This window comes from Acanthochromis polyacanthus, chromosome 4 (assembly GCF_021347895.1).
Source record: "Acanthochromis polyacanthus isolate Apoly-LR-REF ecotype Palm Island chromosome 4, KAUST_Apoly_ChrSc, whole genome shotgun sequence".
Classification (NCBI taxonomy): domain Eukaryota; kingdom Metazoa; phylum Chordata; class Actinopteri; family Pomacentridae; genus Acanthochromis; species Acanthochromis polyacanthus.
In genome coordinates, this window is record NC_067116.1 from 1,606,600 (window position 1) to 1,633,819 (window position 27,220).

The 27,220-nt window shown below is 41.2% G+C and overlaps 1 protein-coding gene and 1 long non-coding RNA gene across 12 annotated transcripts in view; one reads left to right on the forward strand and one right to left on the reverse strand.

The window, feature by feature from the left end:
- The window catches only part of LOC127533521 (NACHT, LRR and PYD domains-containing protein 12-like), a 175,940-nt gene that overhangs the window by 81,273 nt on the left and 67,447 nt on the right, over positions 1-27,220 (reverse strand). For 2 of the 11 annotated variants that reach the window (XM_051946720.1, XM_051946719.1), the window contains exons 8-11: positions 1,122-1,295; positions 778-951; positions 351-397; positions 130-200 (exon numbers count right to left, since the gene is read on the reverse strand). The exons of the other annotated variants lie outside the window; for them this stretch is intronic. In XM_051946720.1, the coding sequence (XP_051802680.1) occupies positions 130-200; positions 351-397; positions 778-951; positions 1,122-1,295 (466 nt within the window). The remainder of the gene's footprint in view (positions 1-129; positions 201-350; positions 398-777; positions 952-1,121; positions 1,296-27,220) is intronic. 11 annotated transcript variants of the gene reach the window in all.
- Positions 9,508-27,220, forward strand: part of LOC127533558 (uncharacterized) — an 82,020-nt gene continuing 64,307 nt past the window's right edge. The window contains exon 1 of the long non-coding RNA XR_007941298.1: positions 9,508-9,614. This is a non-coding gene — a long non-coding RNA (uncharacterized LOC127533558). The remainder of the gene's footprint in view (positions 9,615-27,220) is intronic.

Here is a 27,220-nt window from a genome sequence, read left to right on the forward strand (position 1 = left end):
CTTTCCTCTCCACTCCACCTCCCAGTAACAGCGACCAGTCAGACCAGTTCTACACAGCAGCTGAGGATACCAGTAGTGAAACCTGTCTGGATGATCAGGATACCACTGATCCTCCTCCACTAATGTCACCTTCCTGTTGTTGTCAGACAGTTTGAGTTTTCTGTTTACTGTGTTTGTGTCGACTGTGAGTTGACAGGAATCTGATGGAGAGAACAAACACAACACAGCTGCAGTTATTGATGGATCATGTGATCAGTATTAAAGCTTTGATGATGACCTCAGAGATGTGACACTTTGAAGATGCTTGAATGTGCTGCTTTGTTTCCATCAATCCATTCAAACACACTTACACTTCCTCAGACCTGGTGTCAACCATCGGACTCCAGCAGGCGTCACCCTGAAAGGAGGAGGACGGTCAGAGCAGCAGAGACTCTTTCAGCAGCACACATGGACGTTACATGGCTCTCACACTGTTCCACTGATAAAGGACCAGTCCAACATGGAGACACAGACACCTGAATGCAGCATCTCTAAAGTCCTGTCCTGTGCTCGTCACGTTCCAGCTCAGTTTACACTCATTATTCAGCTTTACTCATTGATGTTTCCTGGAGCTAGGCTAAAAGGTTCCCTGTCTGTCATGTCCATGTGCTAAGCTACGCTAACAGTTTCCTCTTCCCTTCAGCCATGGTGTGTAGCTGAGCTAACAGTGTTCTTCTGCTTCCACTCTTTGTGTTAAGGTAGGCTAAAAGCTTCCTGAGAGTGTCTGTCTGTCTGTACCTGAGAGTTTCCAGTCTACAGTGTGGATCCTCCACTTTAGCTCTCAGCATCTTCTCTCCTGAGTCTCCTGGATGGTTGTAGCTCAGGTCCAGCTCTCTCAGATTTGAGGTCTTGAAGCTCAGAGCTGAGGCCAGAGAAGCACAGCCTTCCTCTGTGACCAGACAGCCTGACAGCCTGCACACACAAAACAACACAAACCTGATGGACAACACTTGGCTGGATGTTTCTCACTCTTTGTTTTCTTCTTTGTCTTTCAGATACATTTTTGTGCAGATTTGATGCATCTGAAGCAAATAAAGAATCAATCTTTCATTTTCTTTCACTTTGAAAGTGTGAGTCCTGACCTGAGAGCTTCCAGTTTACAGTGTGGACTCTCCAGTCCAGCAGAAAGACTCTCCACTCCTGAATCCTGCAGGTTGTTGTTAGTCAGGTCCAGCTCTGTCACACTGGAGGACTGGGAGCTGAGGACTGAGGACAGAGCTCCACAGCTTCTCTCTGACAGATTACAGCCACTCAGTCTGAAGAGACAAAGACAAGAAAAGAAGTAAAACATTAAGTACAGTATTTTCTGTCCTGTTGAAAAGACAGCAGTGAATTTAAGAACAAATACATCCCACTATGTCCAGAATACAGCAGCAGTAAGTCCACCTATCAGGTGATCAGGAATCACAGAGTCATCAGGATCAATCAGAATCTCTGCTGGTGAGAAGGTGGACTGTTCAGGTGGTCAAACATTTGAACATTGTTCTCCACATCTTCTCCTTCCTGCTTCTTGTCCAACAGCTGAACTGCAGAGTTTAGTCATCGAACAAACATCAAACACTAAAGGTTTGTTCTGGTGTTTCCTTTTCATTGACGTCTATCTGGAACATTCTATTTTGTAAAACGGTGGAAACTAAAACAGAACCTGGAACCAAGACTGTACAGGTTCTTACAGGTTCTGGTTCTGTGATGCAGGTTCCAGGTTGTTAAGTTCCTGTAGTGGAAGAGGCCTCATTAAGAGAAACTAGAGCTAAAGGTCAGTAACCAGTGGCGTGCACAGACATTTTGGGGGGCAGTTGTTCAGTGGGAAAAAAAGGGCACCTTGTGCAGCGTGTAGAACCACCGGCTGCCTGAAAATAACAGTGTGAGATTTGAAAAAATAACAAAATCAGGAACACATTTTCTGTAACGGCATTCATTTTAACATCTTAATAATGACACACAAAGAGTCAACAAAACATTGTACCTTAAAAATTGGTAAATTAAAAGACTTTTACTTGAAAAATTTGCGCCCGTGCCAATCAAGACTGATTCCTGACATTAGGCTACAACAAGGCAGAAAACTACTTTTCCTTTTTGTCATTTAGCAAATTAGTCACAGCAAGTGTTGCCTCAACCTACTGCAGGCTAATAATAAATCTACACAAACTAAATATTCAGTTATAGTATACAGATCATATGCTGTACCAATTCACCAAATAACACTGGTTGTGAGTAGGCTTGTCACGATACCAGAAATTTAGCAGTCGATACCAATACCACTTAAATTCTACGATACTCGATACCACTCGATACCACGGTAGCGGAGGTAGCAGGTTGTGCCACAGAAATGACCGTCCGTGTCAAACACCGTGAGCTGTATAGTAGTCCAGATATATATTTTATATATATTTATATATTAAACAAGGCTTCGAGGCACACAATTTGCCCCGAGGATATTATGTAATCGAATTATTCGGGTTATCCGAGGAATCTTTTCAGCCCTAAACGTCACAAAGCTATTATGAGGGACAAACAAGGCTGGACACGCTTGTTATTTTGCCATGCAGCTCATTTACGATGGGCTGGGCTCATCTAATCATTGTAACGTAATTAGATATGAGCAACAATGATAACACGTGAATTCAAATGCACTCACCTTGAATTCTGTGTACAACTGTGTACAACTCTGGTACAACGCAGGCCGCTGAACCCGTTACGGTTCAGCGGCCCGCGGGCGGGCCGTTTTGATATCTGCATAAGCATTTTTCGAAATAGAACGACACTGCCAACTCGATGATAGAAACAGTATACGCCGATGGAAAGCTTAGATTCTCATGAATCCGCCGGTATAAACCACCTTCAGATGCGATTACCACAGCGGGTAATATAAACACATTTGTTCGACAAACAACGAATATCCATCCATCCATCCTTTCTCTGTACACGGCTTCAACGTACACAGCGCGACTCACATTTGAGGGTTCATTATTACACACAGATGAAAATATTCCACAAAAAACGGCCATAATCTAACCTTGGTCATCCAGACAAAACAAGCCAGTAAACTATTTTGTCCAAAACATGTCTTGAAGTCGGTATATAATCCACGAATAGGTCGTTTTCGAGGAAATGCACCTCGCGATGTGCGTCCAATATTCCCTGTATTTCTCGTCATATTTTTATTTCCAAATAAAATATTAGCGATTTTTTTGTACTGAAAATGGCTGGAATTGACTGCACCTTATAGGGCTATATGTTTCGCCTAGTTGGACGTGTTGCTCCCCTTCGCTGTGCTGCGGTGACGGCATTTTTTGCAGACGGGTTTTTCAGGATCAATAACCAATCCGTCCTCGTCAGCCTCGAATCCAAAATACTTCCAGACGCGACTTCTGGCGTTTTTTTCTTCAACTAATTGAGGGGCAGCTGCTGTTGTCGAGCCAGGTGCGTGTGCCTCCGCCATACTGCATGTAGTTGATCTCTTTGCAGTGTAGTCAGTCATGTGATCAGCACTGTGTGAGGGTTGCCAGATAAATCGCTCATTTACAGCCAAAAAACCAACGCTAAAGAAGCGGCCAGATCTGGCTCCTCAGTACCTTCGGTACTTTGGGTAGTCTAGAAAAGTCAGTACCGTCACATTTTCTGAATCTTAGTACCGATTTGGTCCCGAAGTATCGGTTCTCGTGACAAGCCTAGTTGTGAGGTCATCGTCGTCACGTTATGTCAGTTCATTGATTATTATTATGGGTGGTGTCGAGCTTGTTAAGCAGGCGGGCAGCTGGATAATTTAGGCACGGTTGTCAGAGGTGGGTAGAGTAGCCAAAATTTGTACTCAAGTAAGAGTAATGTTACTTTAGAAAAACATGACTCAAGTAGAAGTAAAAAGTAGTCCTCTAAAAAATTACTTGAGTAAGAGTAAAAAAGTACTTGGTGAAAAAACTGCTCAAGCAGTGAGTAACAGAAACATCCGATTTATTTGTCTTCTGTGCATGAATTCAGTCAGACATACAATATAAATGTAAATTCAATAAAGTGTATATTCAGGTAAACCTCTAACTAAAATGATAATAAATTAAATCTTTATATGAAAAAAATATGAAAAAAAAATTATATTCCAAGAAACACGCTCTTGCCAGCGTTGCAGGTTTCCAGCATTTTCTTTTTAAAATATTCTTTAAGACTGTCCCTGAGGTTTAACATCAAAATATTAGACATACTGAATGACTGTAACCAAACATGTAAGTTAAGGTTTACCAATTTCTAAACCTTCTTCAATAGCAGTTTTTCCACAACATAAAACCAAAACAAAGGTAACAACTCTGCAAACTTGTAGTGAAAAGATACATTAGGGTAATTCCATGCCAAATCACCCAGAATTAGAAAAAATACCCAGGTCACCATCAGAAAATTCTGAAAAAAATTACACTTGTGGGCATATCAGAGAAACTGAGAAATCCCAAATTTTAGCTACAAACCTCTAATACTTTGGAAGTTACAGCACATAGAAAATTAAGGGTTTTTATTGACGTTTTCTGCCACAGCATGATCAGCCATGTTGGGGGATCAATAACTTTTGTTTTTTCTATCTCAGAATCATAGGCGTCAGTTTAGGGGGGGACGGTGGGGATGTGTCCCCCCCACTTTTTGTCAGTGGTTATTTTGTCTCCAACACATTCAAATTCTTCACATGTAAGCCATTGTAAACCCAGTTATTTTCAGCAGTATAGAAAATTCCGACGCTCCTGAACGCACCATCCGCACTCCGCCGAGAGTTTCACAGACACGCAGCACACCTTCGTGAGGTTAAAAAAAAAATGTGCAGATGCTAAATTTGCGCCTGTGCCAAGTGGAAGCTCCGACCAGAGGCGTGCAGGGGCAAAATTTCGGCCCGGGACAATTAGTATTATAGCGGCCCACAGACCCTTCTACCTGCATGTACTGATAGCTCAACAGGTTGAGCCTCCACATTTGGTTCAGTGGTTGTGAGTTCGAGCTCAGCTTGTGGCATTTTAGACCTCCATACTCTAACTAGTGCAAAAAATGTTCCACACTACAAAGTGTTACGCAATACATAAATACAGAACTGTCTAACTTTGGTGCAGAATATTTACAAATATTATAATTATTGAATTCTCAGAAATCTGACTATATATATGTACTAACTAAAAGTATGTCAATTGATTTAAGCTATGCCTACAATGCCATGCTTACTAGCAGCATTTAGGATGTAGTTTTTAAGTATCCTTTGAACAATATATTACACATGTGGATGATGTGTTGAAACATTATTTCCTTGCGAGTATGCATAATATATATTATTTCATGTTGTGGATAATAAACTTTTGTGGCAAAGTCATGGTTTTTTTTGACGGTATTGATGGTTGTTGGTTGTTTTTTCACCACTAACTCTTTGAGTAGATCAAATATATTGATATTTAACTATAAAACTAAGCTACTGCAAGTTTTACTGATTTTTCATATTTTTTACATGTGACCAAAAGCGCTACACTTGTGTGAATCTTCAAAAAACATTACAAGAATATGAAGCACTTTGACCCCAAAGTTAGAACTTCTCACACTTAAAGCTTATCATGGTATAAAACTACGGTAGAGATTTTACGATCCTGAACAACTGACCTCATTAGATTTTAGTGCATTGAATAGAGGTCATTTTTGTATAAAATCAAAAAATGTAATTTTCGAAAAATTTATTCCTCAGTTACCATTCACACTATTCTCAGTCTGAAAGCATTTCTGATTGCTGAATAGTCATAACATTCGATATGAGAAGCTTCTTTTCTATAGTCCAATCCCTATTTCTGCAAAATGCATAAATCTATACCATCAATTTTGAAAAAATTAGGCTTACAGCCATTTAGAGAGCTTTATGGCACAGTAACTAAAATACATGTGACCTTGATGATGACAAAAATGGATTCTACAGGAAAAGTTAGGCCTAGATGTATAATATCAGAATTCTGAGATAGAAAAACAAAAGTTATTGATCCCCCAACATGGCTGATCATGCTGTGACGGAATATATCAATAAAAACCCTTAATTTTCTATATGCTGTAACTTCTAAAGTATTGGAAGTCTGAAGCTATAATTTGGAATTTGTCAGTTTCTCTGATAGGTGTACATGTGTGATTTTTTTTCGTAATTTTCTGAGATGGTGACCTGGGGCCACCTGGGTGATTTGGCATGGAATGACCCATTAACCTTTAACCTGCCCTCTAAATGACACATCAGGGCTAACCAGGTAGATTCTGTTTAGAACAAGGCAGTCTTTACATATAACAGGTGTCTGTGTCCAAATAAGAGAGAGAGTAGACAGACTGACAGAGACAGAGCTGACAGACACACAGAGAGAGAGAGACAGACAGAGAGAGAGACAGAGAGACAGCAGACAGACAGAGAGAAAGACGCAGCAATGTTGGTTTGCTTCGGCAGACACAGAAGACACCGCATAGTGTAGCTGCTCTTTTGTGATGCGTGTAGGCTAAACATGCTCCGTATGTGAGGCCACAGGTGTTCCTCCTCCTCCTCCTCCTCTGTCCATCATCTTGGTCTGTGCACGCCACAGATACGAGCCCGGCAGCTACGCAGTTGTGCAGTCATGTGACTGAATGACGACCTCTGATTGATGAAATACAGTCATGTGGTAGAACTTTTTGTGGAAGTGTGTATCTAGCAAAATAAAGAAGTATATGCGTTATCACTTGGATAACAAGAGAAGTAACGAGCCGTGAAGTGCAATGTAGCGGAGTAAGAGTTGCGTTTCATATCCACAAACATACTCAAGTAAAAGTTAAAAGTATTGTGCTTTAAATTTACTCATAAAAGTACAATTTATCAAAAAAGTACTCAAGTAAATGTAACTGAGTAAATGTAACTCGTTACTACCCACCTCTGACGGTTGTTTAGCGCTACATGAGACAGGCTACTTCACAACAGAGACAAACTAGAAAAGCACTCAGAGAGCGCAGTACTCTGCCAAGGCTGCTCAGTTGATGGATCATTTCTGATGGATGAAATATTTAATAAAAAATGACCTTGTGCTGAGTACAGGCATGTGTTATGCATGTACATGTTATGTATTCATACCAAATCACATGTAAATTACTTTTATAGAGGTCTGTTGATCAGTTCATTACTTTTGGCAAGCCTTTGTTTTGCTACTGTTAAAATAACCGTTCCCTCCATGCTTTTATTTTGAAGGTGCATTTTTAATGGTACATGCTTTTATTTTGTAATCATTCCAGCGGCACAGGAAGTGTTTCTCTAAGAAGATGTTTCTTGACATGACGAAGACGCTGCTGAAAAGTCAGAAAATTCACATAAAGATGAAAGAAAACGGTTCCACTGTTGCTGTCTAGTAAAGGATGTGTTTAAACTTAGAAGCAGCTGGAATGGAGACAAGAAAGGAGTGAAGGACAGAAAGGTGAATTTATGTTCAAAATAGGGCTGACGGCTGAACATAAATAAAGGCTTTGTGAACCATCAGGAGCTTCACCATTGTCTGTCTGGGGTTTGCTTCATACGTGACCTAAATATGTAGCGGGACTCAGAAACAGCCCACAGTTTAATCATTTGTGCCAAATCCATTAGTCTGTTTTTGAGTAAAGTTTCACACAGACAGACAAACAGATTAACAGATTCATAGACAAATGTACACCGATTGTTACATAACTCTGCCGTTCCTTGGCGGAATAATAAATGCACCGTGTGCAGGGTTAGATCTTAACACGAGCCCGCTAGCCCGTGGCTAGTGCAGATATCCACGGGCTAGTGCAAAATCTCTGCGACGAGCCCGTGTTGGCGAGTGCAAAACTTTTTAAGTTCACTCTATTTCTATTGTAATGTATTGTTGATGTCATTGTTCATTGACACAGGTAACTGTGTTGCACCATGATAAGTGCTTAATTTGCCACAAGATGACACCACTATACAGAATCTGTAACTTAGGGTAGATGGCAGGGCAGTAAGGTGGGGTGATGTCAGCCATGTTTGAAAAGTTTGTTTGTAATGTGAGTGAGGAGATTTGCAGTGAATTTGCAAGATAGCATAGCTTTTAATGGACTTATCGAGATGGCCAGTGGTTCTGAGCGCAGGGAGCATAACCTGGTGAGTATGGAGATTCAAGAAGTCTCAAAATCTGTTAGTTTTTTAGAATTGAAATACATGTGACTTTCATATTGAGAAACAGGTGGTCCTTAGTGCTGTGTCAGTTAGTTATGAGCATAGTAGGGCTGGCCCGAATAGTGGTTTCTGGTCTCCGATTATTCAGGCCCTATTAAAGACTCATATCCGAATATTTGTCCCGCCCCATAACGTCCGACAGGGGTGCTTCAAGTAACGGGCTAGTGCAATATTCTGCGGGCTAGTGCATTTTGCAAGCAACTAGCCCGGGTGGCTAGTGCAGAAAAAAGTTAAGATCGAACCCTGGTGTGGCAACTGAGGCTTATGAACAATACACTTGATTCATTTAGGTGTTACCTGGATGGTGGTGTTCACGTTACGAGATGGGGCGAGTCACGGCACGGGTCATGTGTGTGTGTGTGTGTGTCTCTGTGTGTTCTTCGGTGTGTGTGTTTAATGTTTAAATTTTTTTTTATAACGTTGAGACGTGGAGGACACCTGCTTGATACTGAGGGTAAGGGGCAGGTGCTCTAGCACCACCTGGTGTCTATCTGTGCACGCCACTGTCAGTAACAGAACTGATGTGAGTCATAGAAATACAGAAAACCTCCCACCTCAGCTGTTCTGTTCATCATGAATAAAAACACATTTTAATGGTCATTAGTTGAACAGGTTGATGAGTCCTGACCTGAGAGCTTCCAGTTTACAGTGTGGACTCTCCAGTCCAGCAGAAAGACTCTCCACTCCTGAATCCTGCAGGTTGTTGTTAGTCAGGTCCAGCTCTGTCACACTGGAGGACTGGGAGCTGAGGACTGAGGACAGAGCTCCACAGCTTCTCTCTGACAGATTACAGCCACTCAGTCTGAAGAGACAAAAAGCAGATTATACTGATGAAACAGCAGGAAAATTTAAAGTGTCATCAGTTTCCAACGACTTACAGAACTTTCTTGGAGGCTTTGACCACCGGCAGCAGCCTCAGAAGAACCTCCTCTGAAGCAGAGTATTTCTTCAGGTCAAACACATCCAGATGTTCTCCTGATGACAGTAAGATGAAGACCAGAGCTGACCACTGAGCAGGAGACAGTTTATCTGTGGACAGACGTCCTGATCTCAGGGACTGTTGGACCTCCTCCACCAGAGAAACATCCTTCAGTTCATTCAGACAGTGGAACAGATTGATGCTTCTCTCTGCAGACACGTTCTCACTGATCTTCTTCTTGATGTACTCCACTGTTTTCTGATTGGTCTGTGAGAGACTTCCTGTCTGTGTCAGCAGGCCTCGTAGGAGATTCTGATTGGTCGGCAGTGACAGACCCAGGAGGAAGCGCAGGAACAAGTCCAGGTGTCCGTTTGGACTCTGCAAGGCCTCGTCCACAGCTCTCTGGTAGAAACGTGCTGATTTACTCTGGAACATTTCAAACCAACGAGATGTTGTTAGTTGTTGTTCTTCCAGCAGGTTGACTCCAGACTTGATGAAGGTCTGATGGACATGAAGAGCAGCCAGAAACTCCTGAACACTCAGATGAACAAAGCAGAACACCTTGTCCTGGTACAGTCCTCTCTCCTCTTTAAAGATCTGTGTGAACACTCCTGAGTACTTTGAGGCTGCTCTCATATCGATGCCACACTCTGTCAGGTCAGACTCATAGAAGATCAGGTTTCCTTTCTGCAGCTGCTCAAAAGCCAGTTTTCCCAGAGACTCAATCATCCTCCTGCTGTCTGGACTCCAGTGTGGATCTGTCTCAGCTCCTCCATCATACTTGACCTTCTTGACTTTGGTCTGAACCACCAGGTGGTGGATGAACATCTCAGTCAGGGTTCTGGGCAGATCTCCTCCCTCTCTGCTTCTCAGCAGCTCCTCCAGAACTGTAGCAGTGATCCAGCAGAACACTGGGATGTGGCACATGATGTGGAGGCTTCGTGATGTCTTCATGTGGGAGATGATGCTGCTGGCCTGCTCCTCATCTCTGAATCTCTTCCTGAAGTACTCCTCCTTCTGTGGGTCGGTGAACCCTCTGACCTCCGTCACCATGTCCACACAGTCAGGAGGGATCTGATTGGCTGCTGCAGGTCGTGTGGTTATCCAGAGGCGAGCAGAGGGAAGCAGATTCCCCCTGATCAGGTTTGTCAGCAGCACATCCACTGAGGTGGACTCTCTAACATCAGTCAGGACCTCATTGTTGTGGAAGTCCAGAGGAAGGCGACACTCATCCAGACCATCAAAGATCAACACAACCTGGAAGTCTTCAAAGCTGCACATTCCTGCTGCTTTGGTTTCACTGAAGAAGTGATGAACAAGTTCCACCAAACTGAACTTTCTCTCTTTCAGCACATTCAACTCTCTGAAAGTCAATGGAAACATGAAGTGGATGTCCTGGTTGCTTTTGTCTTCAGCCCAGTCCAGAGTCAACTTCTGTGTTAACACTGTTTTCCCGATGCCAGCCACTCCCTGTGTCATCACTGTTCTGATTGGTCCATCTCTTCCAGGTGAGCCTCTAAAGATGTCTTCTGGTCTGATGCTTCTTTCTGCTCTGTCTGCTTTCCTGGATGCTGCTTCAATCTGTCTGACCTCATGTTCATCATTGACCTCTGCAGTCCCTCCCTCTGTGATGTACAGCCCTGTGTAGATCTCATTCAGGAGGGTCTTCTGTCCTGCTTTAGCGATGCCCTCAAACACTCTCTGGAACTTCTTCTTCAGAGAACATTTAAGTTTACGTCCACAAACTCCAGCAGCAAGTTCTGAATGAAGAAACAACATGAGATCAATGAATAAATGACAGTAAACATAGCAGCAGTTCATCCTCCTAAAGACTGATTGTGTGAAGATATTCAGAGACTTTAGTAAATGTTCTGTTGATCAGCAGCTTCAGTCTTTACACAAATCCTCTTACTGCTCTGCAGACAGTCAGCCAGCTTCTCCTGCTTCATCCTCCTCAGGAACAACACTGTGATCTGCTCAAACATCTCTCTGCTGCTCCTCTCATCTTCATCATCACCCTCCAACTCCTCCTCATCCTCCCTCTGACTCTCTGAGCATTCTGGGTAATCTGGACTCACAACCTTCTGCATCTTCTTCAGCTCCTTCTTCACAAAAGTCACCATGTTGTCCTCCAGCAGCTGGAACAGAGAAATGTGTCAATGAGTCCATCAGAGTCAAATCATGGAGCCAAACATCAGATCCATGTTGGACACACTGACAGTCCACTGGTCTACAAAGAGCAGCATGGAGACGCCTGAACACAGCAGATGGAGAACAACTTGTTGTCCATGAACTCACCATGAATATGGAGTCCAGGTGATGCTGCTGGACAGACTGAGCTCTGGGAACCTCTGAGTTCTGCTGCTCCACTCTGTGGATCAACATCAACAGTTAACTCTCACTTTATCACACAGAGACAAACACCAGCTGAAGGTCCATGATGTTCATTAGAGATTCCAACTTTAGTCTGTTTTCCACTGCAGGAACTTTCTCTTCATTTTGACTCATCATCAATCTTTGTTCTCACTACAGGAACCGTCCCTGTAGAACCTCTTTCAGGACTGTTTATAGGGGTTCAACGTTCCTTCTAGCATTTAGGCTAATATACAAGCTATCATTTAGGCTAACATAAAGGCTAACAAGGTGTGACAGGAGGATGTTTTCCTCCTGGCCACTGTGAGGCACCGTGCCAGCAGTGTGGGTGCCTTAATTGCTGGGCGGTACCGTGCACAGTTTATATTCAGGTGTGCAGCAGTTGCTGTGGTTTGGCATGGCGGCGTTCTGGATGTAGCCATGTTCTTTGTGTCCAGCTGCTGTAATTGCTGTCAAGGCATGCTGTCTACAATATGTGAGTGCTCTGGTCTTTTTTTGTTGCATGTATTTACATGCAGTGATTAAAATCTCCTTTTAGTGTGGCTGATTGCTGGCCTGGGGGAGACGATCAGCTGGAGCCCTGCAGTGTGTGTGTGATTGTTGGTCGGCTCCAGGCGTGTGGCCAAGACGTGGATGGGCTGTATTTCTAGGGTTTATATCCTCAGCTCACCGGGTATGTGATTTTTGGCCGTTTAAATTGGTTGATCTTTAGGTCTATCTATTTAATTATAGATTTTTATCTTTTCTTTTTCGCCGTCCAGCGTCCAGTCATCACCACGTGGATCCATGCTGCTGTTTTGGTTGCTTCTGCTTTCTTGTTTTTGGTCTTGCTTTGGTTTGTTTTAGTGTTTTATTTTTGGTTGCAAACTTGGGGTGGAGTACGATGTTGGCCCAGCACTGCTGAGTACAGCCTTTGCCTGTTTTGTGCAGAGGCCGTGTCACCACTGTTTGGTCCTTGGATGGCTGAGGCCTGGTGACTCAGGCTCCTGCAATTGTTCAGCTGATTTGGGTTTTTACTGATGATTTAGATCTTGCTTTAATCATTTCTTTTGGCAGTTTGGTTTGTTTTCTTGTATTAGTTGGTTAAATTGTTTCTTTTTGTGAGTGTGTTTTGTCCCATGTTTTGATTTAATTCATCATTTATTGTTCTGTTTTCTTTTCTCCACACCAGTTCTGGTTAGTTTGGGCATGTTTTATTCTTCTTTCTTTGTCTTCTGTTACAGGTGCTGTGGCTTACTGCTGCAGTTATTCCCTGGTGGTAGTATTTTCTTCACGGTACCCTTCTTTGTTTGATTTTTCATGTGTATGATTTGCAGTGTCACGGGTGCTTACTTTGAGGATTCTTCTCCCCTTTTGGTTGTCCTGCCACAGGGTAAGCCCCAGCCCAGGTTTTAATTCCTTGTTGCCCATTCTTCCTTTTAGTTGGTGGCTGTTAACTGGTGTGTATTATTTTCTTATTTTTTAGACAATTTGTTAATAAACATTGTTAAATTGGACATGTCTCGCCCCTCCTGTGTAATGGAACTTGTGTGATCTGAGTTGGCCTTGTGACTGTAAACTCACCAGAGCTGGATTTCCTGGATGTTAGATCATAGTTGGTCTGAGTAAATACAAAGATCCTTTCTAATCTCACCACAAAGGCTCTCATGATAACAGAACTAGAGTTCTGTCCAGTGAAACCATTTCTTGATATTTTAGTGAACTCAGAGTTCTTGCTGTGATCCACCTGGTTCTGTTTTTAATGTCTCTGTGGATGATGTTCACGTTATCAGCATCACTTCTTTAAAACATTTGTTCTGTTTGATGAGGAGCCAATCTGTGATCAAACTAGCAGCTCTGAAACCTTGTTCTGAACATCTTACCCCTCTGCAGCAGGACCTGGTTCTCCTTTCAAATCAGGAGGATTATCCTTAGACCAGTCACTCCTGAAGGACACACAGCTGGATGCAGGTCCAGGTCCAGAGGACTCTGGTCTCTGATGGATTCTGGTAGATAAAGAAGAAACCCACCAGTAAGAGAATTTCATTTTAAATTCTTTCAGACATGAACCTTGTAGCAGAATTTCAGAGTGATTTAATGATGGAACGTTTTTGGAACAATGACAGAACATTTGACACAACATTCAGTAGTTTGATTTCACAGCTTACTTCTCTGCAGCAGGAGGTTGATCATTTTTAAATTCATCGTAGCGACCCATCGAATGGTCGCTTTTTAAGGACACACAGCTGGGTCCAGGTCCAGGTCCAGGTCCAGGTCCAGGTCCAGGTCCAGGTGGATTCCTGTCAATAATGATGCAGCAGTGATGTGATGCTGAGCTCTGACATGCAGCAGAGTCCTGGACAGTTAGAGATGGTGGTCTCACCTCTGAGCTTTGCTCTGGTTCTCCTGTTCCCCACACAGAGAGCTTTTAGAGGGAGGGACTCCCTCCTCTCTGTCCTCACACTCATCCATGATGCTCAACTCACAGCAGCTCACACACACTTTCTACCTTCACCTGCACAGGAAACAAACATCATTCATCCACTCAGATCCTCCTGGAGAAGATCAGCGGCTGCACTTCTACTATCAGTCCAGCAGATGGAGTCATGGAGCTGCAGAGACTCACAGAGAAACCCAAAGTAAAAAAGACACGACGCAGTTTGTGTTGTGAAGAAACAAATAAACATCAGCAGCTGATCAAACTGACTGAAGTCAATCAATGATCTAATAGAAATACTGACTGATTGCAGTGAATCAATAACCTGATAATCATATTGATGGATGTTTAAACAGCAGTGATCCAGAGTTTGTGGTGAAATAAGAAGTGAACATGTAGAAACATGACAGAGCAGAAACAAACAGCAACATTACTGAAGTTAAAGCAGCAAACAAAGCAAACTTACACTTTATTCAAAGCGCTGAAGAAGAAGAAGAAAGTTTCCAGTCGACTCCTGGACGCTCAGACAGGTGATCTGTTTCCTGGAACCAGTCAGGACTCCACCTGTGAGGAAGCAGCAGGCAGAGTTTCACAATAAGAGCACATTTTACAGACTGTAGACTAAAGATGACGTATCTACCGTGACGCCACCCGTTGGTTTCTGCACTGAGAAAATGAAGCCAGAATTTTACTATTTCCATAATCAACATAGCAGTTTGTCATCTTTAATACTGAGGAATTTATCAAGTATCTTATCCCCGAAACATGTATAAATGTAAGTTTTGGTTTGATTTTCTTTTATACCTGGTTCTTACTTCTTTTACTACCCCAATTTTTCAACTTTTTACTTTCAGATCATGTTGAAATGTGATTTTTTTTAATGCAAGGTGTATATATATATATATATATATATATATATATATATATATATATGTGTGTGTGCGTGTGTGTGTATGTATACACACACACGCACACACACACGTCTGGTTCTGATATCCCCGTGGGGACATACCATTGACTCCCATTCATATCTAACCCCTAACCCTAACCCTAACCAAGACCAAAACAATGCCTAACCGAAAAGAAAGGTTTTTGCACTTTTACTTTTTTCAGTAACAACAATATGGCCAAGAAAACACTGTTTCCCCTCGTGGAGACTGGTGATCTGCACAGAGTCTCAGGAATTCTAAATCAGCATGGATACCACAGTATCTTACAGGGGCATGCCATTCCCTCTGGGCTGCGTTTAGTGGGACAGCCATTCACACTACAACAAGACAACGATCCAAAGCACACCTCCAAACTGTGTCAGAGGTATAAGAGGAGGGGAAGCTAAGGATTATGACTTGGCCAGCTCAATCCCCTGACCTTAACTCCATTGAACTTGTATGGGATGAACTGGACAGAAACGTCAAGAACAAACAACCCACAAGTGCTGCAAACCTTTATGAGATGTTGGCAGAAGCATGGGAGGAAATTTCAAGTGATTTTCTCATGTCACTGATTGCAAGAATGCCTCGAGTTTGTCGAGCAGTTATCAAAGCTAAAGGAGGCTATTTTGATGAGTCACAGATTTAGACAATTTATTAACAGTATTATATGCTCGATGCTTCAGTTTTGTTTTCAGTGTTATCTATAGTTCTACTGTGATTAGAAATGAAACATGGCTAAAATGTGCTCATAATTTAGGTAATATGAACCAATCACAGAAGAATTAGGGGAGAGTCCAAACTTTTACTTTTTCGGACATCTATAACATCAGTGTCACCTGCTGCTACCATACAGATGAACAACACAACCAGAACTAAAAACAGATCATAAATACTCAGTAGTTCATTTCAGTAGTGGAAGCTTTTATACAAACTGCAATAACATCAGAGAATATTTAAGTAAATTTACAAAACCATTCAATACAATTGCAATATCAGAAACATGGATTATTGCTGATAAAAGAATGAACTTCAGATGGAAGGATGTGAATTAAACTGTATAAACAGAAAGAACAAGAGTGGAGGAGAAGTGGCTTTATATGTGGACAATGACTTGAAAATATGACAACTGTTACTGACAACTTATTAGAATGTAGAACAATTGAAATCTGTAAAGAAATAAAGAAAAATGTGATAATAAGCTCTATAGCACCAGGCTCAACTATCGAAGCATTTAAGGACTGGGAGGAAGGAATATTTTCTGAAACCAATCAAACTTATTTTCATCTGTGGTGATTCTAACATTGATATGCTGAATCCAAATAAGCATAAAATAACTGATAAATTTATCAATACAATGTACAATTGTTACAAAATTTCAATAATGCCATGTGTAAATAACCCCAAGTACATTTCTATGCTTGCTAAAGATAACTACTGTACGCTATTTTGGTGCTTATTGCCTTTATTCACAATCATTTAAAAGTAACTTCCGGTTGAGGCTTTTATTTTGAAGAGATTATTTCCTGTTGTATCTGAACGTGAGCTTGCTTAACCGCAATGAAAAGACTGAAGGAAAAAGTTGACATGGAGCTTAGCAGCTCTTTTGATAGAGGCACAAGGTCTGTTTGTGTCAAGAAGAGACATTTTAAACGTTTCATGAAACCAAATCTGTACATTTGATGAATTTTATTGCCAAAGTCAAGGTTAATTTAAGTTTTTGTCAATGATTGTAAGAGTATGGCATTTCGCTGACACATTGTTTTGTGTATTCCTCTGCTCTTATGGTGAAATTTAGGGTTTACTGCCATTAAACCTGAAACTGGAAAATATAGAAGAAGAACAGATAAATGAGAAAGAACAAATAGAGGAGTTTCAGTCTGAAATGGATGAAACAGTTCATGAAACGTTACCAAGGAGACCAGAACGGCTTAGTGTGCCCACAGAGAAAATGCTCTCATATCAAAAGGATGAACAGACTAAAAGAGAGAGAAAACTGTTCTCCATCTATAAACACTGGAAAGGCCAGGTCAGAATATACAGAGAAAACCTGGAAAGCCATCTATCAGATTCACATTTAGCAGAAATGGCAGATGATATTCAAAAGATGGTAAAGGACATGATGAAAGCATCCAGTGAACAAAGAGAGCATGCTACACCGTTCCATGTCATGAGGCACAAAATGGACTCAGTGAATCAGTGATGAAGGACATTATGAAAATAATTTCTGAGCGTTTAGCAGCCATAGATGAGGATGATGCAGAAAGAGAAAAGCAACGCCTCCATCAGCTCTTAACTTATAAACATGCTATCTATATTTGGTCCTGCATCACAGTCAAGCCACCACTCTGAAGCAAGCATTGCTGCCTGAAGAAAAGATGCAGCCACAGAATTAGCTGCAAAGGAAGGTCAGTATAAAATCACAAGAGGAAATCAAACAAAGGGAAAAGATAACAGAAATGGAAGAGAAATACAGGAGGGAATTGGATGCACAAAAGTCTGAAATAGAAAAGAAAAGGAAAGACAAGCTGCACATGCAAAATTCCAGATTTATGACAGGGAATTAAAAGTTGATATGGACAGGCAGTTAATGTTACAGAACAATGACTTCTGTCAACCAAAGCTTTGCACAACCAGCCCCAGTACTCTCTACGGGTTCATATCACCCGCTCATGCAACAATATGCATCCACTCCAGTTAACAATCCTGTACAACAACCACACCCCCAAGTTAACACTCCATCACCTCCTACAGATATTTCCCAGCTGGCTAAAGCTATCCAAGACAACATAGCTGTAAACAGAATCCCAGTGCCAGTGCCCATCATGTTCAGCAGAGATCCAATCACAGACACTGAATGGAAGACTTCCTTCATCTCACTGGTGGACTGCAAAGGTAAATCTCCTGCTGATAAACTTCACCTGTTAAAAAGGTAAATCACTGGTCTAGCACTTAAATGTCTTCAGGGCACATTTTATCACAGTGATGAAGAGGCATACAAAGATCCATGGAAAAGACTTGACCAACACTACAGTCAGCCTTTTGTTGTTGCTGATGAAGACATTTCACTCTTAGTCCTGCTAAGTTTGCTATAGTGGGGTGTTTATTCTGGCATACAGTGAGCTTACTAACACAGAGCATGAGTCTGTGAAGGTAAGCCGACTCAGACAATTTGGAAAGTACACATTTTATAGGGATGGTCAGAGAGTAGGGAGTGGGACCGTATGTAAACACAAGGGTGAATAGTGGTTAATTATGATTCCAATCAGTAACAGAGGGCAATACAACAAAGAACCAAAGGTGGTTGAATCAAAGGGCCTGGCAGACAACAAAAGGTAGGAGATGAAGCGTCTGGCAGACAGATGCAAATAGCAAAACTGCAACAACAAAAGGTAAGAGGAAAGTCTGAGAGAGTAATAATGAGAAAAGATAAAAGAACTGTGGATTATTGTAGGAAATGGAATGGAGTGGTGTGTGATACAAAAAAAGTATCTGTAGCAAAAGGTGTGTGCTATTTTTTTTTCCATCATTGTTCAAAAGGCATTCAGAGAAAAACTGTCAAAGTGGTCTGAAATTTACTCAAAAGATGCAGAAGGTTTAAGGTCATTCTCTGATTTTCTCACAGCCTGTCTCCAAGCAACACCACATGTAAAGGCTTGGAGATACTAAGTGACTGTGAGGAGAACCAGAGGTTATTGCAAAAAGTTCCAGAATAGCTCGCAACATGTTCGAATTGTCAGGTCACAGTTGCTCTCATGAAAGGTAACGATTTCCCTTCTTTTAAGAACTTTGCAAAGTTTTTAGCACTTGAGGTGGAAATTGCATGTAATCCAGTGACTTCTTCATATGCGCTCCATTCAGGCAGCTCATCTCTGGAAAAAAAAAAAAGACATGCAAAAGAGATTAAACCAAACAGGTCTGAAACTCAAGTCTTTACAACACAAGCTACTATACATGCAGACAAAGCAAAGTCAAACAACAAAGCTTAAGGTACCATGCATGTTCTGCAAAGATGAAAGGCATCAAAGTGCCCAGGCGTCTCAGAAAAGTCAATGGATGACAAACAGACATTTTTAAAGGACAATAAACTGTGCTACGGGTGCTTAAAGGTGGCCCACAATGCCAAAGACTGTCATCACCACAAATGTGACACTTGCAAAGGGTGGCACCCCACTTGTTTGCACAATGAGAAATACAAGGCAAATGAAAGATCTCAGAGCCTCACAAATGTCAATCCAACCTTAGAAAACAATACTATGGCAGCAATGGCTCTAAACGTCACAAAGGTGGGTCAGTCAGGCAGTGTTTCCCCTAGGATTTTTTTCAGCGGCGGCAGCAGGCTCTCTGGGGAGCCGTGGTGACGTAAACAAATGACATGACTGCAGATTTTACGTGTACAACCTGTTTATTGAATGGCCAGTTGAAAATGGCTTTTTAAAGGCTGAATGCTATACATATATATCTCAGACGAAAAGCTTGCGAAGCTAGGAGCGGTTTTGTTTAACTGTTTAAATTTACACTGAACAGAAAATTTTACAATTTATAAAAACTGTCACGAACCAGAGAGTGAACCCATGCAGCAGGCGGAGACAGCGGGGTGAATTGATAAAGATTTTAATTAAATTAGGAAGGTAGTTCTAACAGAAATACGTCTTAAATAAAACAGGAGGGAAGAAGGCTGGAAGGAAAACTAAACAGAATTAAACCAACTAAAGGAGGACCCGAGGGCCAGGGTAAAAACTATAAAATAAGACAAAAATAACTAAACAAAGGACGGACCAGAAGGCCGAGGAGAAACTAAAGCTAAATCAACCGAAGAGAGGGATGGTGGCTTATATACAGTCCGGGTTATGGAGGACAGGAATGGACAGGGCAGACTGAGCCGGAGGGGAATGAGACGATGGCGGGGGAACAGGTACTTTCATCCGGGAGGGTCGACGGGGTCCGAGGAGCAGGGCGTAGCGTGGATTATTCCGGGGAGAAGCAGAGTCCAGCGGGGGGGGGGGTGACGTCTAAGAGACGGCAAACGGCGTGGAGCAGGTAGCAAGATGCATGGTGTGGTGGAGAATATGGGGGAATAATGCAGCATCAGAGTGGTGGAGAGTACCAGGCTTTATGCTGCACTGATTAATGACTAGCTCCGGCTGTGTTGCTTCACACAGCCGTAAGTCATTCGGCTGACGAGTCGGCTCGCTGCAGCCAGAGGGGCGTGACAAAAACACACAAAAAAAGACAAAGAGGGGATTCGGGAGGCCACGTGACCAAGATGGCAGCTTAGTAGAGAGGCTCCTAAACCGTGAGCTTTTTTTTATTAAAAAATACCCTTAATACCTTTCAACAAATCTGAACAAAGGCACGGTGCGGTATGTCAAAGTCCTTGACGGTGCGACAGTGTGACATTTTTACTCGTGGACGTAAGCCAAACGCTAAAACAACTCCTCCGAGTCCACCGAGCGACATAGATGCTAATATGGCTAATGTAGCAGAGTTGCTCAGCAAGCTAAAATCATTGCGGTCGGAGTTTGGAACAAAGCTGGATAATATCGATACAAAACTGACTGGAATGGCGAACGCTTCGGCTACACTTGAAAGTAAAGTGACGGAGATAAAACAAGAGGTTTTGAGTAATATGGCTCGTGTCGAAGAAGCTGAAACTCGCATTGACCAGACAGAGAGGGAACTGGAGAAAGTTGGGACAGCTTTGGAAGCGGCTACCAAACGAACCACTTTTCTTGAGGCCAAAACAGACGACCTGGAAAACAGGGGAAGGAGAAAGAACCTGCGCATATTCGGCCTAAAAGAAGGAGCAGTGGGGGGACAAACTCTCCTCAGCTTTATCACCAAGATGTTGCCACGCTGGCTGGAACCACCTCCAGAAAAGTCATTCATATTGGAGCGGGTTCATCGCACACTGGCCCCGAGGAAACCAAATCAACACAGAGCAGTGCTGGTTCGCTTTCTAAATTTCCAGGAGAAGGAACTTGTTTATCGGGAGGCAAGGAAATTGGAAATCCAACACGATGGGGCCAAGATCACATTCGCTCAAGACCTCTCCGCGGAGACGATGTGCACCCGGTCATAAAGCTGTTTGCCAACATCAATGCTTTCCGTGGATTCCTACACAACCCCTGCCGGCTCAAGATCTTATATGACAAGAAGATTTATACCTTCTCGACACCACAAGACGCCGAAGAATTTTATAAAAACCTCCCACTACAAGCAGCAGCAGCGGCAGCAGAGGAGACACCTGAGTGAGGTATGATGGACATGTTCCTGATGTAGCCTACAGAGATGTGGCTTCAGTGGCTAAGCTGCATGAAGGCACTTTAGGGGACTGCACCAGACCTATACAATGAATCAAAGCAGGTGATATTCAGAATATTGCAAGTTTGTGTTGTTCAAAGATTTATTACACTTTGCTTCATTTGAACTGTCTTACATGTTGAAAGCAAATACTTCAAAATAAGCGATAGTACGTTTGATAAGGGTTGCAATAACTATTATCATTTTCATAACACGGTAGATGGAGATTTTTGGAATGTTATTTGTTTGCGTGGATTAGTTGCTCCCCAAGATTGTGGATCAACATCCTCCAAATTCACCGTGATTTAAGGGGAGGGGTAGGCATTTCAAAAAGGAAGTGCCAGTGTTCAATAAAGGGTTGTTTACAGGTTCAGTGTTGAGTGTGTGTGAGTGCTTGAATGTATGTGTAAACTTGCATCTCTATAAGAATGGTTATCCCTTATTTTTCTTTCTTTTTATTTCTTCTTTTTTTTTTAAAATATAATTATTCCAGACAGACTTGAATAATGTAAGAATTGTATATGGAGAGAACTAAGCAGGGAAATAGTCTAATTGCTAATATTACAAGTTGGAATGTTAGGGGACTGAGAAAAATGTCTAAGTTAAAACAGGTATTAAATAGGATAAAAGATCTAAAATCCAAAATTGTCTTCATACAAGAATCACATATGACCACAACGGATATACAAAGATTAACTAAAAGATGGCCTGGCCAGGTGTTTCATGCCTCCCTCAATAGTCAAGCTAGAGGCGTTGTTGTTCTTATACGCAAATTGATACCATTCCAAACAATAAAAGTTATTAAAGATCCACATGGAAGATACATTATAGTACAAGGCAATATTATGTCACAAAAAATTAATCTCATTAACATATATATGGACCCAATGATGATAACCCGTCCTTTTTTGAAAAAATATTCCTAAACATGTCTGTTCTGGAGGGCTTATACATTATAGGGGGAGACTTTAACTGTACCCTAGATCCAATTTTTGACAGATCTACTGAAACTGACAACACCCATACCAAAACCAGAAAAATACTCCATAATTATATACGTGACCTTAGACTTTATGACATATGGAGAGTAAAAAACCCTGATAAAAAGGAATATTCATGTTATTCGAGTTCATATAAAAGTCATTCTAGAATTGATTATTTTTAATATCTGTAGAGTTACAACCTTGGGTTAAAACCTGCTGGTATAATAGCATTGTAATTAGTGATCATGCAGCGGTGTCTATGGAAATAGAGTTTGATAAGATAGGGTATTGTCCAAAGAGATGGAGATTGCAGTCATTTCTGTTGAGGGATCCAAATTTTATCAAATTTGTAGAAAATTCTACAGACATGTATTTCGAATTAAATAAGGATGAAACTACAGCAAGTACTAGATGGGAAGCCTTTAAAGCTTACATAAGGGGAGAAATTATAAGCTATGCCAGTAACAAAAGTAAACAATACAAACAAGAAATACAGACATTAGAAAAGCAAATAAAAAATATAGAGAATGAGTTCTATCTTGACAAAGATCCCAATAAACTACAAAACCTGACAATTATGAGGTCTAAATATAATAAACTGACAGCTGAAAGAGTGGCAAAGAGCTTAATGTGGACTAAACAAGTATATTATGATCAAGGTGAAAAAGCGGGTAAACTACTGGCCTTGCGAATTAAGAAAACACAGGCTGAGAGGACAATTTGTGGCATAAAGTCAAAAACGGGTACTTTAACTACTGATCCCACAGAAATAAATGATAACTTTAGAGAGTTTTATGAATCATTATATAAGTCTGAATACAATGGAAATGAAGAGGCTCAAAATAATTTTCTTGACCAGCTACAATTCCAGACATTATCAGAGGAAGATAAAGCAATACTCGATAAACCACTAACAATAAAGGACCTTTTAGATGCTATAGGAAATATGAATAGTGGTAAAGCACCCGGACCAGATGGGCTGCCAATAGAATTTTATAAAGAATTCAAAAATAAACTAGTACAGCCACTTCTAGACATGTATAATGAATCATATGAACTGGGTACGCTTCCAAATTCATTGAGAGTAGCTACTATAACTCTGTTACTAAAACCAAACAAATCCCCAACTGAATGCTCTTCCTACAGGGGAATCAGCCTCATGGGATGTGACACTAAGATATTATGTAAGGCTCTTGCCATGAGACTAGACAAATATCTACCTAAATTGATAACCGAAGACCAACAAGGTTTTGTAAGAAATGGACAAGGTTATCACAACATCAGACGGGTTCTTAATATATGAGAAACACAACGCTAAAGACACAGCAATGTTAGCTGTAGATGCATGTCAAGCATTTGACAGAATAGAATGGGATTACCTCCTGGAATTGCTTCCGAAATATGGATTGGGTAAATCATTTCTCCAGTGGATTCAATTACTATATACAAATCCCACAGCACAAATTTTAACCAATAACAATATTTCAAAGCCCTTTAACTTACAGCGATCAACAAGACAGGGATGTCCACTGTCACCATTACTTTTTACATTGGCAATAGAACCTTTGGCTGTTGCTGTGAGATCACATGTGGGAATATCCAGCCCGATCTCACGAGGATTCGTGAAACTGTCACGTAAGTTTTAGTTTCGGTTTCGTGCGCACCAACACGATTTCGTCATGTTTTTCGTGCCGCTCACCACGAAATGCGCACCAATGTATTTTAAACGGCGGACTTTTCGTGCCACTCAGAACGTATTTCAGAAGAATGTGTATATTATATTTTTAATGTAAAACCGTGGCGAATCCAACGCTATATTTTGCATGACATCATTCCTAAACATAACCCTAACCATAACCATAACCATAACCTAACCATAAGCCGGTGGTACACTTACCAATTTGCATAGGAATTTCAAGAATGTCCGGCGGCCGGCGGCCGCAAACGCAATCACACAAGCAGTATACGCCGATGGACAGCTTAGATCGTCATGAATCCGCCGGTATAAACCACTTTCAGATGTGATTACCACAGCGAAAAACATTTCGTGGTGAGCGGCACGAAAAACATGACGAAATCATGTTGGTGTGCACGAAACCGAAACTAAAACTTACGTGACAGTTTCACGAATCCCCGTGAGACCGTGTTGGAATATCAGGCATAAGAATTGGTAAAAGGGACCACCTAATCTCTTTATTTGCAGATGACATAATATTTTTTCTGACAGATTTAAAGAATAGCATTCTGAACCTGATACGCTTATTAGAAGACTTTGGAAAATTCTCTGGATACAAAATTAATAATTCTAAATCTGTATTAATGTTTCTAAATGAGGACGAGCAGGCAAATCCCACTATAACAACACCATTTACAACAACCACTGAGGGTTTTAAATATTTAGGTGTTAAAATCAGTCCAGAACTTAGTAAAATAATTCCAGCGAACTATGATCCCCTGGTAGACGAGGTTGCCAAATTACTAAACCGTTGGTCTACTTTACCCATATCCATGATAGGACGAATAAATGTTATAAAAATGACAATTTTACCTAAATTCCTATATTTTTTCCAGACACTTCCTCTGCCATTACCAGTGACATTTTATGATCGGTTAAACAAGTTGTTCAGTCAGTTCATCTGGAATAATAGGAAAGCAAGACTTCGCCTGAAATTACTCTATCAGCCATATGAGAGAGGGGGGCTTCAATTTCCAAATCTCAAGTGGTACTATATAGCGGCCCAGCTGACATCAGCTACACATTACTTTTGTACTTCACCCCCATCTTGGGTAAGCATTGAACAACAATCAGTTCCAGAGTTGTCTTTACATAGTTATTTGTACTCTTCAGATGAAAAAAAACTTTAAAAACATACAAAAATCCCTTCCTGAAAAATACAATTTTGGTGTGGCATGCAGCACACAAACATGTGGGGGACTCTCCAATAATCTCTCAGTTCACCCCTATTTGGGGTAATGAGCAGTTCACACCTGGTAAAAGAGATGGGGGGGTTAGACTGTGGCATGCAAAAGGCATTCAGAGAGTGGTGGATTTGTATACAGATGGAGTGTTGCTTACCTTCAATCAGTTATGTGAGAAATATAAAATTCCTTCAAAACATTTTTTCAAATATTTACAATTGAAAAATTTCATCTTATCCAGGTCCAAACAGATCATGCGAGTCCCACCATTATCAAAAATAGAAGAAGTCTCCCTTGGGCGTATGGGAAGGACACATCTACTCTCTATTTATTATAATTTACTAATATCTACTTCTAAAGATTCAGCACTGGATAGGTTAAATGCCTGAAGAGATGATATACAAAAAGAAATAACTGAAATGGATTGGAATGAGGCCTGTTTAAAGGCGCAAACACAAACAATAAATACAAGGTATAAGCTTCTCCAATATAAATGGTTAATGAGGATGTATATGACTCCTGTCAGACTCCACCACATATCTGGCAACATTCCAGATACTTGTACAAAATGTCTTGATACGAAGGGAACCCTTCTTCACTGTCTATGGGAATGTCAAAAAATTCAAAAGTTTTGGAAGGATGTCATAAATTGTCTGTCGGATGTATTCTGTATTAACATACCATTAAACTCTAAGCTATGTGTCCTTGGAATTTATCCATTGAACTTTACACAAATGCAGAAACAGACTAAACTACTGGACTTTGGACTTCTACAAGCAAGGAGGGTGATTGCACTTAATTGGAAGAGTGTGGAGGCACCTTCTATGAAACAGTGGATAAAGGAACTTTCAGAGTGCCTTGGTCTGGAAAGACTCACATATATTGCTAACTGAAAACAGACAGATTTTGCTCATCTCTGGGAACCATATATGAGTATTATAGAATCTGGAATGTAAAGTTTGATTTGATTGTGTATATTTTTTATTTGTTTCTAAAGGTAACCCTTGTTACACTGAAGTTTACGTAGGCCTATTTATGTATGTAATTATTTATTTAAAATCTTGTAATGATTTTAATTTTGATATTGTAAACCTACGCTTTGAAATATGGATGGTGCAGGTTTGTGCGTGTGTGCGTGTGTGTGTGTATGTTAATATCACTAGTTCTATTGGTGATGTGTTGCAGTTGTTTATTTTGTAATGTATTCAAAAACCTAATAAATATATTGTGGGGAAAAAAAGACGAAGAGGGAGCTGTGGGGTGGCTGTGCTTCAGGTGGTAGAGCGGGTCGTCCAATGATCAAAGGGTCAGTGGTTCGATTCTCGCTCTGACCTAGTCATGTTCTGTTGTGTCCTTGGGAAAGACACTTTACCCACCTTACCTCCAGTGCTGTTCTCACACTGGTGTGTGAATGCTGGTGGTGGTCAGAGGGGCCGTAGGTGCAGACTGGCAGCCACGCTTCTGTCAGTCTGCCCCAGGGCAGCTGTGGCTACAAATGTAGCTTACCACCACCAGAGTGAGAATGTGTGAATGAATAATGGATCCATTTTGAAGTGCTGTATAAATCTAATCCATTATTATATATATTTGCCAAGCTCATCTGAAAGCACAGTCAGCAGTTACATCACGGTGTGTAGATATTAGCTTCATGCTATCAGTAGTTTACTCACGTTAGTGACACTGAGTTGGCACCAGGCCCAATTTACTGAAGCTACCGATATGCTACACAACATTAGCTGGACATCAATATTTTTGTGAATGTCTATTTAAAAATCTATTATAAGTTATCTTAAGCTAATAACTTTTCTCTCGTAAGTGGCTGCCCTTTTTTGCAAGACGACACTCTCTGACTCTAACCTGGTGTGTGGGTGCTCGACATGACGTCACTTTCAAGGCCGCGCTGTTGCGAGTAATTAACGTCATATTAACCCGACGTATCAAAGAGTAGATACTGACCAAGATAGTTCTCTGTATTTTACCCGAGTACTCACGAGTACCCGACACATTGCAGAACTCTGCTGTGAAGGTGGAGACATGTGGCGGGGGTATATTTGCGACAATAACAAAAAAAAGAATGAAATTTGAAGGAGCGGCAGCTAGGATTTAGGAATGGCAGCCGCTGCTGCTGAATGAATGCAGAGGAAACACTGGTCAGGTAGT